The sequence below is a fragment of the Aptenodytes patagonicus genome, chromosome 2 (genome assembly GCF_965638725.1).
Source record: "Aptenodytes patagonicus chromosome 2, bAptPat1.pri.cur, whole genome shotgun sequence".
NCBI classification, from domain to species: domain Eukaryota; kingdom Metazoa; phylum Chordata; class Aves; order Sphenisciformes; family Spheniscidae; genus Aptenodytes; species Aptenodytes patagonicus.
This window is the reverse complement of record NC_134950.1, coordinates 120892880-120904479: the sequence shown is the minus strand read 5'-3', so window position 1 is coordinate 120904479 and position 11600 is coordinate 120892880. Positions and strand designations below refer to the sequence as shown.

The following is an 11600-nucleotide window of genomic DNA, read 5'->3' as shown; positions in this document are numbered from 1 at the left end:
TTCCCTTCTTCCCAGGCTCAGCTTCACTCCCAGCTCTTCTACCTCCTCCCCCAGGCAGCACAGGGGAATGGATGGAGAATGGGGGATGTGGTCAGTTGACAACACTTCATCTCAGCCGCTCCTTCCTCCTTGCACTCTTCGCTGCTCCAGCGTGGGTTCCCACCCCCAGGCTGCAGTCCTTCATGAACTTCTCCAGCATGGGTCCTTCCCATGGGCTGCAGTTCTTCAAGAACTGCTCCAGCATGGGCCCTTTCAATGGGGTGCGGTTCCTCAGGAACAGACTGCTACAGCGTGGGTCCCCCACGGGGTCACAGCTCCTGCCAGAAAACCTGCTCCTGCCAGGAGCTTGCTCCAGCGCACGCTCTCCACGAACTGCAGCTTCATTCAGGGTGCATCCACCTGCTCTGGCGTGGGGTCCTCCACGGGCTGCAGGTGGATATCTGCTCCACCATGGACCCGCATGGGCTGCAGGGAGACAGCCTGCTTCATCATGGTCTTCACCACGGGCTGCAGGGGAATCTCTGCTCCAGTGCCTGGAGCACCTCCTCCCCCTCCTTCTTCACTGACCTGTGTGTATGCAGAGTTGTTTCTCTCACATATTCTCACTCCTCTCTCCTAGCTGCTGTTGCGCAACAGTTTTTACCCTTTCTTAAATATGTTATCACAGAGGCGCTACCAATGTCACCGATGGGCTCAGCTTTGGCCAGCAGCAGGTCCATCTTGGAGTCAGCTGGAACTGGTTACTTCCAACATGGCAGCAGCTTCTGGCATCTTCTCACGGAAGCCACCCCTGCAGCCCCCCTGCTACCAAAACCTTGCCATGTAAACCCAATACATCATCATTGATTATATAAGGAAGCTGGCTTGGAGATATATGTCATCTTGAAAAAGCTCCTTTGGCTGGTGTCCTTTGGTGCATTTCTGCTGTGCTGGGTGGGACTGGGTAGGTACCCGAGCACTTACGGGGATGTTTTGTTCTCAGAACTAATACTGACTTTAGCCATGGCAGTTTGCATCTTGTTTGATTTTTGCTTTGAAGACACAGTAAAAACACATTTAAATGATTGTTTAGAGGAGTGAGCTTAACAACTCTAATAAGGCTGACAAACCCAAGTGATGCATTTGAAATGTTTCTGTATGGAGCTGAGCTTTTGTATGGAGCTGCGGGTGGGTGCGGCTGGATCCTCTCCCTCCATGTCTTTGAGTGGAGCTACAACGGAGACTTGCATTGTTTCCCGAAGCCAAGCAGGGACTGCAACAATAGTGGCCAAATGGTGCACATCCCAAGAAAGAGCTCTTCCAGCCTGAAACCCTGGCAATAACAACAGTTTCCAGGTTCTTGGCTTGCTGTGGACCTGGAAGAGTTTTGCTCCCTTAAAATAAGACTCACAATGAATGGGGAGGTGAAGCAGTGCCACTGATCACACACATCTCTGCAGGGATGATTTCTGTGCCTCACTTCTGCAGGAAAACCCAGCAGAGGAAGCCTTATCCCTTCATGTCACTGGCCTGGAGAGATGCAAGGAGACAACTCAGCTCTGGTGGCTTTCCAGCCACCAGTGGGAGACACATTTATTCTTCATTAAAAAGGGGGGGAGGCAAAAATTACCTGCGTGATCTGGGTCTGGACTGGTTCCTGCTCAAGGGTGGCTGCAGCTGGGGTGCTGAGACACTATTGGCTTTAGGTGTTGGACATCTCTGTCTGAACCCATGGTCCCTTCTGCTCCTGTGCCTCACACTACGGTCTCACCACGGTCCCAAATTTCCCCAGTTGCTGAGAGGCGGAAACTGAAAGGCGAAGTGTCACTGACTCTGCTGAGGGACGCAAGCCTCTCTGCAGAGCCAAGCACTGCTTTGAGGCACTGCCAGTGCAAGAAGGACACACCCCACCCCCCACACCCCACCCCCCGCCAAGATCATTTCCAGTGACAGCACTGGTCAACAAACCCACCTCCATGTCAGAGCCAATGGGTCTGGGGCTGTGGAGCGGACACCTCTCCACAGCAGGTCTTTCTGGTAGTCTGACAAGCATCACGCAGGGGTGACATCGACGCAGTCAAACTGGCTGTGACCAGGGAGGTGGACCACATGCCCTGCATGCGTTGTGCCCTGAGGACATTTTCCACAGGAGGATCCCACAGGGCTTTAGAGGGATCTGGAGGTCACCGTGGCCACCTGGCACCAAGGACCAGCCTCATCCCAGTTACAAACAGGGAGACCCCAGCACACTGCACACGCACTCGCACGTGACGGAGGCACGGACATGGCTCATGGTGCACAGCAGTATGGGCACACCAGAGCGCATGAGCAAGGCGATGTCCTGACGTGTGTCAGGCAGATTAGCAAATGGCCTTGACATCACTGCAGGAAGGGTGCTGCTGGTGAGCCCTGAGAGGCAGAACTGAAGCTGGCAGGTGTGTTTGCACCCAGCACCACCCGTCTCTCTGCACCGCTGCAGCCGAGCACCCCTGCCAAATTTGTGGTTATGAGTTAAGAAAGGCATTTTCCAGCTCTTGATCCAAGCCAAAAGGATCCCCAGGGGGGACGTGCTGCCATGCTGCAGACCAGGCCCCTGCTGTAACTGGGAGGGTTTGGCTCTGCAGTGCCTGTAGGAAGTTTTCTGCTGAGGCTCTGTCCAGAAGAAACAGGTAATGTTTATCTCATGCCGCTACTCACATTTTCCCTCCACTAAGTGGAGGGAAGTGCACCTGTGAGGCCGAGGAGTGGGCAGGCAAGAGTGGGGCATCCTGTCCAGGGCTGGGGCACGCTGCCAGCAGGAGCAGCACCAGTGCCCAGGCACTGTCCAACCTGCAGGTTGGCTACCCAGGGACAGCTGCAGCCCTCTCTGCTCCTGATGGGCACCTGCGTCCTCCTCCTCCTGCTCCTCCTCCTTCTCCTTTCCCACTGACTCCGCTCTTTGAAATGGGGGGACACTGGCCACCTTCCCACCAGGGCTGGTGGCCAATTTGCCTTGTTCCTGGGCGCCCCGCAGACAGGGCTTCCCGCTGCCATGTAGGGCACAGCCAGTGTCTCCTGTATGTACAGGGGAAAAATGTAATGTACAGGGGAAAAATGTCCATACAAACTTGCAAGCATCCATACGTTGACAATAAAAGAGCAGATACGGTCCTGTTTCGACTTTCTCTGCTATGCAGAGCACCTGCTGGGATGTTTTGGTCTTACAACTAAATTCTTTGACTGTAAACCATGGCCGTTTGCATCATGTTTGGTTTTCACTTTGAAGGTACACCAAAAGCTTATCCAAATGATTGTTCCGAGAAGCAGACTTCAATCCTGGAAAGCTTACAAGCCTGAATGGTGCATCTGAAATGCTCCCAAAGGGTGCTGAGCTTGGGAGGCAGCCGTCCGTTCTCTTCCCCTGGGGCCGCCAGCTGCGGCTGAACGGTGATGGCACTGTGTCGCTGGGTGCAGCTACAAAGGGGCACTTGCGCTGCTTCCCCAAGCAAAGTAACAGCAGCACCCAGATGGCTCATGTCCCAAGAAAGAGCTCTTCCAGCCTGAAGCCCTGCAAGGTTTTTCTGCATTTGTTTCAAGCGGAGGGACAGGAGCAAAACCCAGGCAGCTGTGACCTTCACCGCACTGTCAGTAGTGTGCCATGGAGCCGGGAGATGTATTGTTCAGGCTGTACCCTTCAGAAATCCTCGTTACGGCTGGGCGGTGAGTGGGGATGGAGCCCCTGGGTCCCACTGGAGCTCTTTGATGCATAGCTGCCCTCTTCGGCTCAGCAGCGCAACACGCACCATAGCCGTGACTGCACTGAACCCTGTTGGACATTTTTCCCCCCCCTTCTCTTAATTTCTCCCGCAAAACTCTCCTCTTGTCTTTTCTGTCAGCTGGGTGGAGGCACTTCCCTGCCGCAGCAGCGTCCCGTTCCTGCCGTGCTCTTCTGCAGCAGAGCTGCTGCCTGCCCAGAGCCCACCCAGCAGCTCTTGGTGCAGGTGCAGGCAGATGCTGATCACATACACACACAACCCTTTGCAGGAATCATTTCTGTGATGCGCTTCTGAAAGAAAACCCAGCAGAGGGAGCCTCATCCCTTCATGTCACTGGCCTGGAGAGATGCAAGGAGACAACCCATCTCTGGTGGCTTTCCAGCCACCAGTGGGAGATGCATTTATTCTTCATTAAAAAGGTGAAGAAGAGACAAAAACTACCCAGAGAGGGGGGGGGGGGGGGGGGAGAGAGAGAGAGAGAGAGAGAGAAGCTATGTCTAGAGATGAAAATGTTTCAGCCTGAGGGCTGGTGAAGGGAAGAGCCACAGAAAGCTGAAGGCTTGCACACTTCCTGCAAGCAAAAGGAGCGCGGCCCAAATGGGCATTAAACGTGAAGAGAAACATTTATCCCCACATTAGAAATAACACTGAAGGGATAAGGGCTTAGTGCTTAGGCTCACTTGTGCCTTGGTGACCACATCTGGGTTCCTGAGCCGTTCATTAGCCTCCCCTCGCTCCAGCTGCCACGCGGGGATGGTGCTCTCCTGACCTGGAGAGGTGACAGAGGCTCAGGCAGGTCTCCTGGGGAGGTGTCCTCCTCCCCTGGGACGGCTGATGTGCACACGAGCCGCTCGGATCCGCCTGTTTCAGTGTGTACCTCAGTTACACCCATCAATCAGAGCACATCGCCGAGGCTGTGCTGCTTGTGGGGTCGGCTCCAATGATAACAGTAAGACCTGAGAAAGTGGGCAAGAAAGCCGTCGGCTGGGCAATCACATCCCTTCCCTCCTGGGCTCATCCAGGCAGGAGGAACAGCTGCACAGCTGCACTCTAGCAAGCTGCCATTCAAAATGCTGAAAAAAGAAACTCCTTTCCTCCCTCCTTCCCTCCTTTTCCTCCTCTCTCCCTCCCTCCCTCCCTCGTGCTGCTCACGAGAGCTGAAGCTGTCGGGTGCATTTGCACCAGCACCACCCCTCTCTCCGCACTGCTGCAGCTGAGCACCCCTTGGGGCAGCGCAGTGTTGGGGACACCGGTCACCGAGATGCGCAGGGATGGTGCAAGAGGTGCACGGGTGCAGAGACACAGAAGCAGACATTGCGAGAGAGGGGAGGAGAAAGGCAGCCTGCCTTGCAGCGAGCATGGAGAAAAGATCCAAGGAAACCACGCAGCGTTGCTCTTTGCCCTCAGCCAGTTGAATACCTGAGCGTTAGGGAACAAGACCCATTTCCTCCATCCCTTGTCGTGTGGGAAAGGCACTGCCTTCTGGCAGCTGGTTCGCAAACACTTCTTGACACATACGTCTCTTTACCTTGCTGGATGCTGCGGTCAAGGCTGGTGCTGAGTCAAACACAAGGGACAATCAATACGTTTGCAGTGTCCTGGTAGTCTGTGTTCGGCCATGGCTGTGTCCTTCCTTTCTGTCCGTCACTCTGCTCATCCTCACATGCTGCACACGCATTCACGCCTTGAGGTCAAGTTTCCTTCTGGAGCTCTGTTCAGAACAAGCCATTTATTTCTATCGCTCGCTCCCCAGTGAGAGCCAGTGCCGCTGTGCTCAGGGCAGGACGGGGAGCGAGGGACTCAGTCTGTCCTTGCAAGACTCATGAAGGAAGGGGGGTGAGCAGGGAAGAAAATGGCACCTGCCATTTTCAGACAAGCACCTGGGCACCTTCCTACTCCTGCTCCTCTCCCCGTGACACCCCTCCTCTAAACAGGGGCACGCTGGCCGCCTTCCCACCAGGGCTGGTGGCAAATTTGCCTGCTTCCTGGGCGCCCCTCAGACAGGGCTTCCCGCTGCCATGCAGGGCACAGCCAAGGTCTCCCTGACAGGGGTGTTTGTCCTTGTCTCTCCCCTGCACACTGTGAGGTGCCAGCTGCCTGTGCCACTGCTGTCACTGATGCCCATTGACGTCTCGTCTCCTCTGGCCAGTGCTTCCCCCATAGGAAGAGCCTGGGGTGGAGCTCGGTGAGCTGCAAGCAGAGGTGCCCTTTGGCGTCTCCAGCTGGGGACAAAGCCTGACCCCAGGAAGGCTTGTGAAGCCACCCGTGCCGTCGGTCCAGGGAGCAGCGGTGGCTCCGAGGGTGCTTTGTGCTGCTGCGTCTGCACCAGCCAGCGCAGGCACCAGAGGATGAGCTGCCACAGGATCTGTGCAGATGCCGCAGGCAGCCTGCACCTCTCTTGCTCAGGCTCGCTGAAATGCCTCCCCCGAGCACGCCGCCTGTGGTGTGGGTGTCCCAGGCGTCACCCTCAGTCCCAACTACTGCACGGGGTGGCTTGTGAGCCTCTCTCCGTGCTGCACTGGGAGATGCCTGGGCATTTCACAGCTCCCCAGCAGTCTTGGTGCTGATGGGGCTGCTTGTTCTTTGTGCTTGGGCAGCCTGTCATCTCTATTTAGGAGATGAGAGGTACAGAACTGCCTAAGGGGCCAAATTGCTGTTTGGTTGCCATCTCTTTTTCCACATTTCATAATTCCTGGGTATATTCTCTGCCACCAACACTGACAGAGATGTGAGTGCTGTTTTAAACCTGCAAATGGATAATGGAGATCCCACTTCAACACTGCCAATAACTCTTATGACAAAGGAGTCTGTTTCTGGTTTCGATTTCTGGTTTCAGTCGTTGCAGGAGTTAATACCCAGCAGAGCTTGGCTGTCAATCAGACTATCATATACATATGGCTTGACTCACACATAAAACTTTGACCCAATATCACACTGCCCACCATGGCCAAAGAAAGCCACCCACTGCCACATGTGGAATAGTTGCAGATTTTCTCGGTTCACGGAGATTTATCCCTCTGCCTTTGGAGCGATGGTGAATGAAGGTGGACATTCAGAGGGTTTGAGAGAGATGACAGACCGTTCCACATGGGGATCTCTAGCAGCACATCTATGGACTGGCACCCAGTGAGGTACTGTTTGCTCAAAAACAAACAGAAAAAAGGTGATGTGACTTTCCTGACTTACAGTAATAGCACCAGGCTATAGCGAGAAGCAGCAGCATTTAAGGAGATAACACACACTTCAAATGCTCCCCGTTGCTCAGTAGTGCTGCTCTTTCCCATATATCTTGTGTTGTGGGGCACATCAGAGACAGCTGTGGGATGAAAGCAGTGTTGGGTCAGGATGAGGCCCCAGCAGGTACTTGGCAGAGTCAGTGGAAAACCAGTGCTGTTCAGGGCTTTACTTCAGTGTTAGTCTGTGAGAGCGTCCTGCAGGTTGCATGTTTTGGGAAGGAAGGGTGATGGGGACTTGGCAGTGTTAGGTTTACGGTTGGACTCGATGATCTTAAAGGTCTTTTCCAACCTAAATGATTCTATGATTCTATGATCAGTTCCCTTGAGAATTTCTGTCTGTGCGTGGATGGGTGCAGGGGGAAGGCGCCTTCCAAGGAAAAACATTAAAGCAAACATGGTGCCCTTTGACATCACTAGCTATTGGCAGCATTGGGCCATCCCCCACAGACATCTTCACTGAAAATCCTTGGAGCAGAGGAGAGACAGTGCTGCTTCCTCTCTCCCAGCCATGCGAACTGCAGAGCAGGGGCGGCAGGTGGGATGGGGGCAACCAGGTGAGGGATGGGAGCACTTCACAGATACGTGGGGGAAATTGCAAATCTCTTCCACTGACGTTAGTATAAATGCTCAAAGTGAAAAAAGCATACTGATTATTCAGAAGATAAACCTGACATGTTTCCGTTTCTCTAAGTGTCAGAGGCTGAACTCATTGGCTTGGGGTTTTTTACGTCTTTAATGTAACACATATCACACAGAGGAAAAGGCATTTTATGACTGTGCACTGCTACGGTGAGGACCTTGTCTGTGACTTGGCATTGCAACATAAGCTAAGGTAAATACTGCTGGCATACGTGTGTGAAGGTATGCCCGCTTCTTAAAAACCTGTGATATAAAGACATTTTTTTGGCATTCTTTCAGACACAGTGTTGGATTATGGAGGGGAACATGACTCACTTGCAGGGCAGAGGTGGCTCCGAGGAAGTGTCGGTAAGTGACTCCCCGCCAGGCTGCTGCCCTGCAAGCCGAGGCCAGTAGCACATCTGAGGGGTCCAGTTTTGCCTATGGGGACTGGTAGTACATAGTACTGGTAGGGATGACAGGGGTTTAGAAGAAATCAATGTGATATTGCTGTTCTCTGAAAAAAAAAAATGAGTGAAAATATCTTTGGCTGATGAGACTGTGCTTGTGGAAGAAGGCTGTCCTCAAGGGCAGGGGTAGTGCTAGGAGTGTCCTATGGAGGACATCCCGACTGGGAGATGTGCTGCCACCCACCTTCTTTAGCAGTTTGCTGTCACAGGTGCTGCCCAGGGGTGCAGTGGTTGCTGCTGGGGGGCTGCGAGAGGCCAGGGAGCAGGGAAGGGGCACATCGCTGCTGCTGGTGCATCCTGACAGGTGCCAGGAGAGCAGAGCCGCTGGTGTTGAAAGGAAAACCAGCCATCCCTGTTAGCAGAATAAAGTCTTGGTAGCCATGAGCTGCTGGCAGCAGCAGTTCATGCTGGCATAGGCTGAGAGGGCAAAGCTCCTGCTGGGGAGGAGGGAGGAAGGGGCAGAAAGCCCCATCTGCTCTTTGGGAAGTCGCCCCTCGGGCCAGAGCTGCCACCGCTGATCTCACCTGGGGTGGAGAGAGCGTGCAATGTGCAGCACCCACTGGTGTCCTGTATGTGATGTTGCCTTTACAGATGAAAACATGCTTGAACTCTGCAGGAATCCTCTGCAAAAGTAACTTGTCCCATGAAGGGCTATTTCTGGCACCCAGCTAAATGGAAATGCAGCTTTTAGGAGATGAGCGTTTACATGTCAGTTCCTCCCTAAGCCCTGCTCCCTTTCTGCTTTCTGAAGGAAACGTGGAATAGGACCCCAAAGCCTATGTCGGGGGCTCTCAGACCCCTGGGCATGCCCATCCAGTTGCTGGTTTGGGAATGCTCCCTGTCTCTGGCCCCGGTGCCCCACCTGGACTGCAGGCACGGGGCTGGGCACCCCACATGGAACCAGTGGAGGGATACTGGTAACCTCTGGTTTACCACCACAGCTGCATTTTCCTTGATCTCCTCTGCCCCTCTGGTGCAAGAACCTCATCCTGGATCTTGCAGGGGAGGACTAGTCACTCATGTTCATTCCTCGTTTGTGTCCTCCAACACAGCTGAGGCACAGCTGTTTTGTCCTCATGTGGCTTGGTGTGAGCTGGCTGGTGCCTAGAATATTTACTAAGCAGGTAATTTGGGATTCGGGCCTCATGAACTTCATTGTCCTTGAACAGGTGGTTTACATGTCACCAACATCTAACTCCTCTGCAGCCTATGAATACGCCTTCTTCTACCCAGAACTGGACATCAGCTGTGATCTTGAAAATATTCCAGCATTTGCATCTACCTTTTTTCCAGTGCTGTATTCCGTCCTGTTTGTGACTGGCCTTGTGGGAAATGCTTTGGTCGTTTGGGTCCTAACAGTCTGCAAGAAAGTCAGGGCCATGACTGACGTATATCTGCTGAACCTCGCCATCTCTGACCTCCTCTTTGTTTTCTCCCTCCCCTTCTTGGTTCAGTACTCCATTGTGAGCCAGTGGACTTTTGGAAATGCGATGTGTAAAATCATCAGCTCAGCTTACTTCATTGGTTTCTATAGCAGCGCCTTCTTCATAACCATCATGAGCATCGACAGGTACTTGGCCATTGTCCGGTCTGTCTATGCTCTACAGGTTCGGACAACTGCCCATGGGGTTATCACCGGCCTGGTCCTTTGGGCTGTCGCCATTTTAGCATCAGTGCCAGACTTAATTTTTTTCCAGGAAATGAATGACAATAACCAGACTAAGTGCATCCCTCACTATCCTGACAGCAAGAATGGCTGGAAGACTTTCAGTAATTTTGAAGTCAATGTCCTGGGGTGGCTGATCCCTGTTGGTGTCCTCATTTTCTGCTACCACAGCATCTTGAAAAACCTGCAGAAGTGCCATACTCAAAACAAGTACAAAGCAATGAAACTGGTTTTTATTGTCGTCATTGTGTTCTTCCTCTTCTGGACCCCTATCAACGTTGTGCTTTTTCTGGACTCTCTGAGGAACATGTACATCATCGATGACTGCCAGACAAGCCAAAGGCTAGACCTAGCCATAGAGCTGGCTGAGGCGCTCTCCTTCATCCACTGCTGCCTCAACCCAGTCATCTATGCCTTCGTGGGTGAGAAGTTCAAGAAGCATCTCCGTGAAGCTTTCAGAAAATACGCACTTTTTCTGTTGATCTGCAAAGACTACAGTGCTTTCAATGGGCGCAGCCTGGACAAGCACTCCTCTCTGCACGTGACATCCTCCCAGTCATCTTTTGTTGGCACTGTCTTGTAGAGCTACAAGTCAAAAACTTTCATCCTGAACAGGTGACCTGAAGTTGAGAAATCCTCCCAGCAGGGCATCCACGGGGATGCACTGTTTGGGCAACCTTTTAGGACAGGAAAAGTGGAAGCAGCTGCTTCAGCTTGCTTTTATCATGGTTGCCTTTGGGGTTCTTACTTTTTAGCATCTTTTTTAGCATCTTCCTCCCTTTCCCTTGGCATGTCCTACCGTGCCTGCTTTGTGAAAGGGAGGCCAAAATTACCAGCTGACGACCTCACTGCCTGAGCAGCACGGAGAGGTGCCTTACAAACATTTCTTCCCCCACCTCAGATTCAGTACTGAAAGGAACTGTTTATGTTTCCGAACCCAGGATGCTTGGCCGCTCCTTCCCTTGTCTCAGTGGAGTGGATTGGCTTCGTAGTTGTGGCAGGTGCACCCACCCTGACAAAGACTGGGGGCATTAAGATTGCTGTGTCCTTACTTTTCACGCCCTTACTTTTGCACTTTTAAGATGGCGAGTGCTGACTGTCACGTACACACCTTGGGCCAGTAATTACGGTCACGTATACACCACGGGTGAGGGGTAAGAAAGTCAAGGCCCTCAGCCAATCAGAATTGACCACAGATCAGATTCGACTAGGGTGTAAATGGAGCCCCGCTGGAGGGCAAGTGGAGCCGGTCCCCCTCGGAGCAGCGGGTCTGCAGTCGGGGGCTCTCCCCTTGGGTCAGGACGCCACCTAAGGAAACTCCTCGAGGTTGAGAGCTCTCATCTTCTAGGTGAGTGATTGTGCACATTTTGGATCCTCATTTCTGAAGCCGGCTGTGCAGTATTAATTCCTCATACACCATGCTGAACCTGTGGTTTACTGATGCTGTCAGAGTGTTGACACCTTATTTCTAGTTAGTTTTCTGCTAAACAATTTTGGTTAAAATAAAATTTATTTTTGAATCTATCACCTGCCTAATCTGATTACATGAGCCTCCACGACAGTAGTCAGGGACGGGGCTCACAGCAGGAGCGGGAACCCGCTCTTTGGAGGGAAATGGTGCCCAAGTTTAAGGCATCATGCCAGAGCCTGGCTCCCAGTTGACAGGTCTGAACGAGGCTTCCTGCCCAGAAAGACCTTAGTGAGTGAATAATTAGATAAGCAACAAAGAAATAAATGCTATGCATGTGTTTTGTTGAAATCAATGTGGAGGAATATCTAGGTATAATCCTGACTCCCCATCTGCTACCAGAGCCTGCAGCTCCTAGACTGGAAGGGTTTGGAAGTTGTAGCCTAGAAATGACACTGTGGGTGTCAA

General features: G+C 52.7%; 1 protein-coding gene across 1 annotated transcript; it reads left to right on the top strand.

The window, feature by feature from the left end:
- Positions 1–7873: 7873 nt before the first annotated feature.
- On the top strand, positions 7874–11236 carry LOC143156850 (C-C chemokine receptor type 8-like). Its single transcript, XM_076330985.1, has 2 exons — positions 7874–7957; positions 9228–11236. The coding sequence occupies exons 1-2, from the start codon at positions 7904–7906 to the stop codon at positions 10305–10307; spliced, it is 1134 nt and encodes a 377-aa protein (XP_076187100.1). The 5' UTR covers positions 7874–7903; the 3' UTR covers positions 10308–11236.
- Positions 11237–11600: the final 364 nt, after the last annotated feature.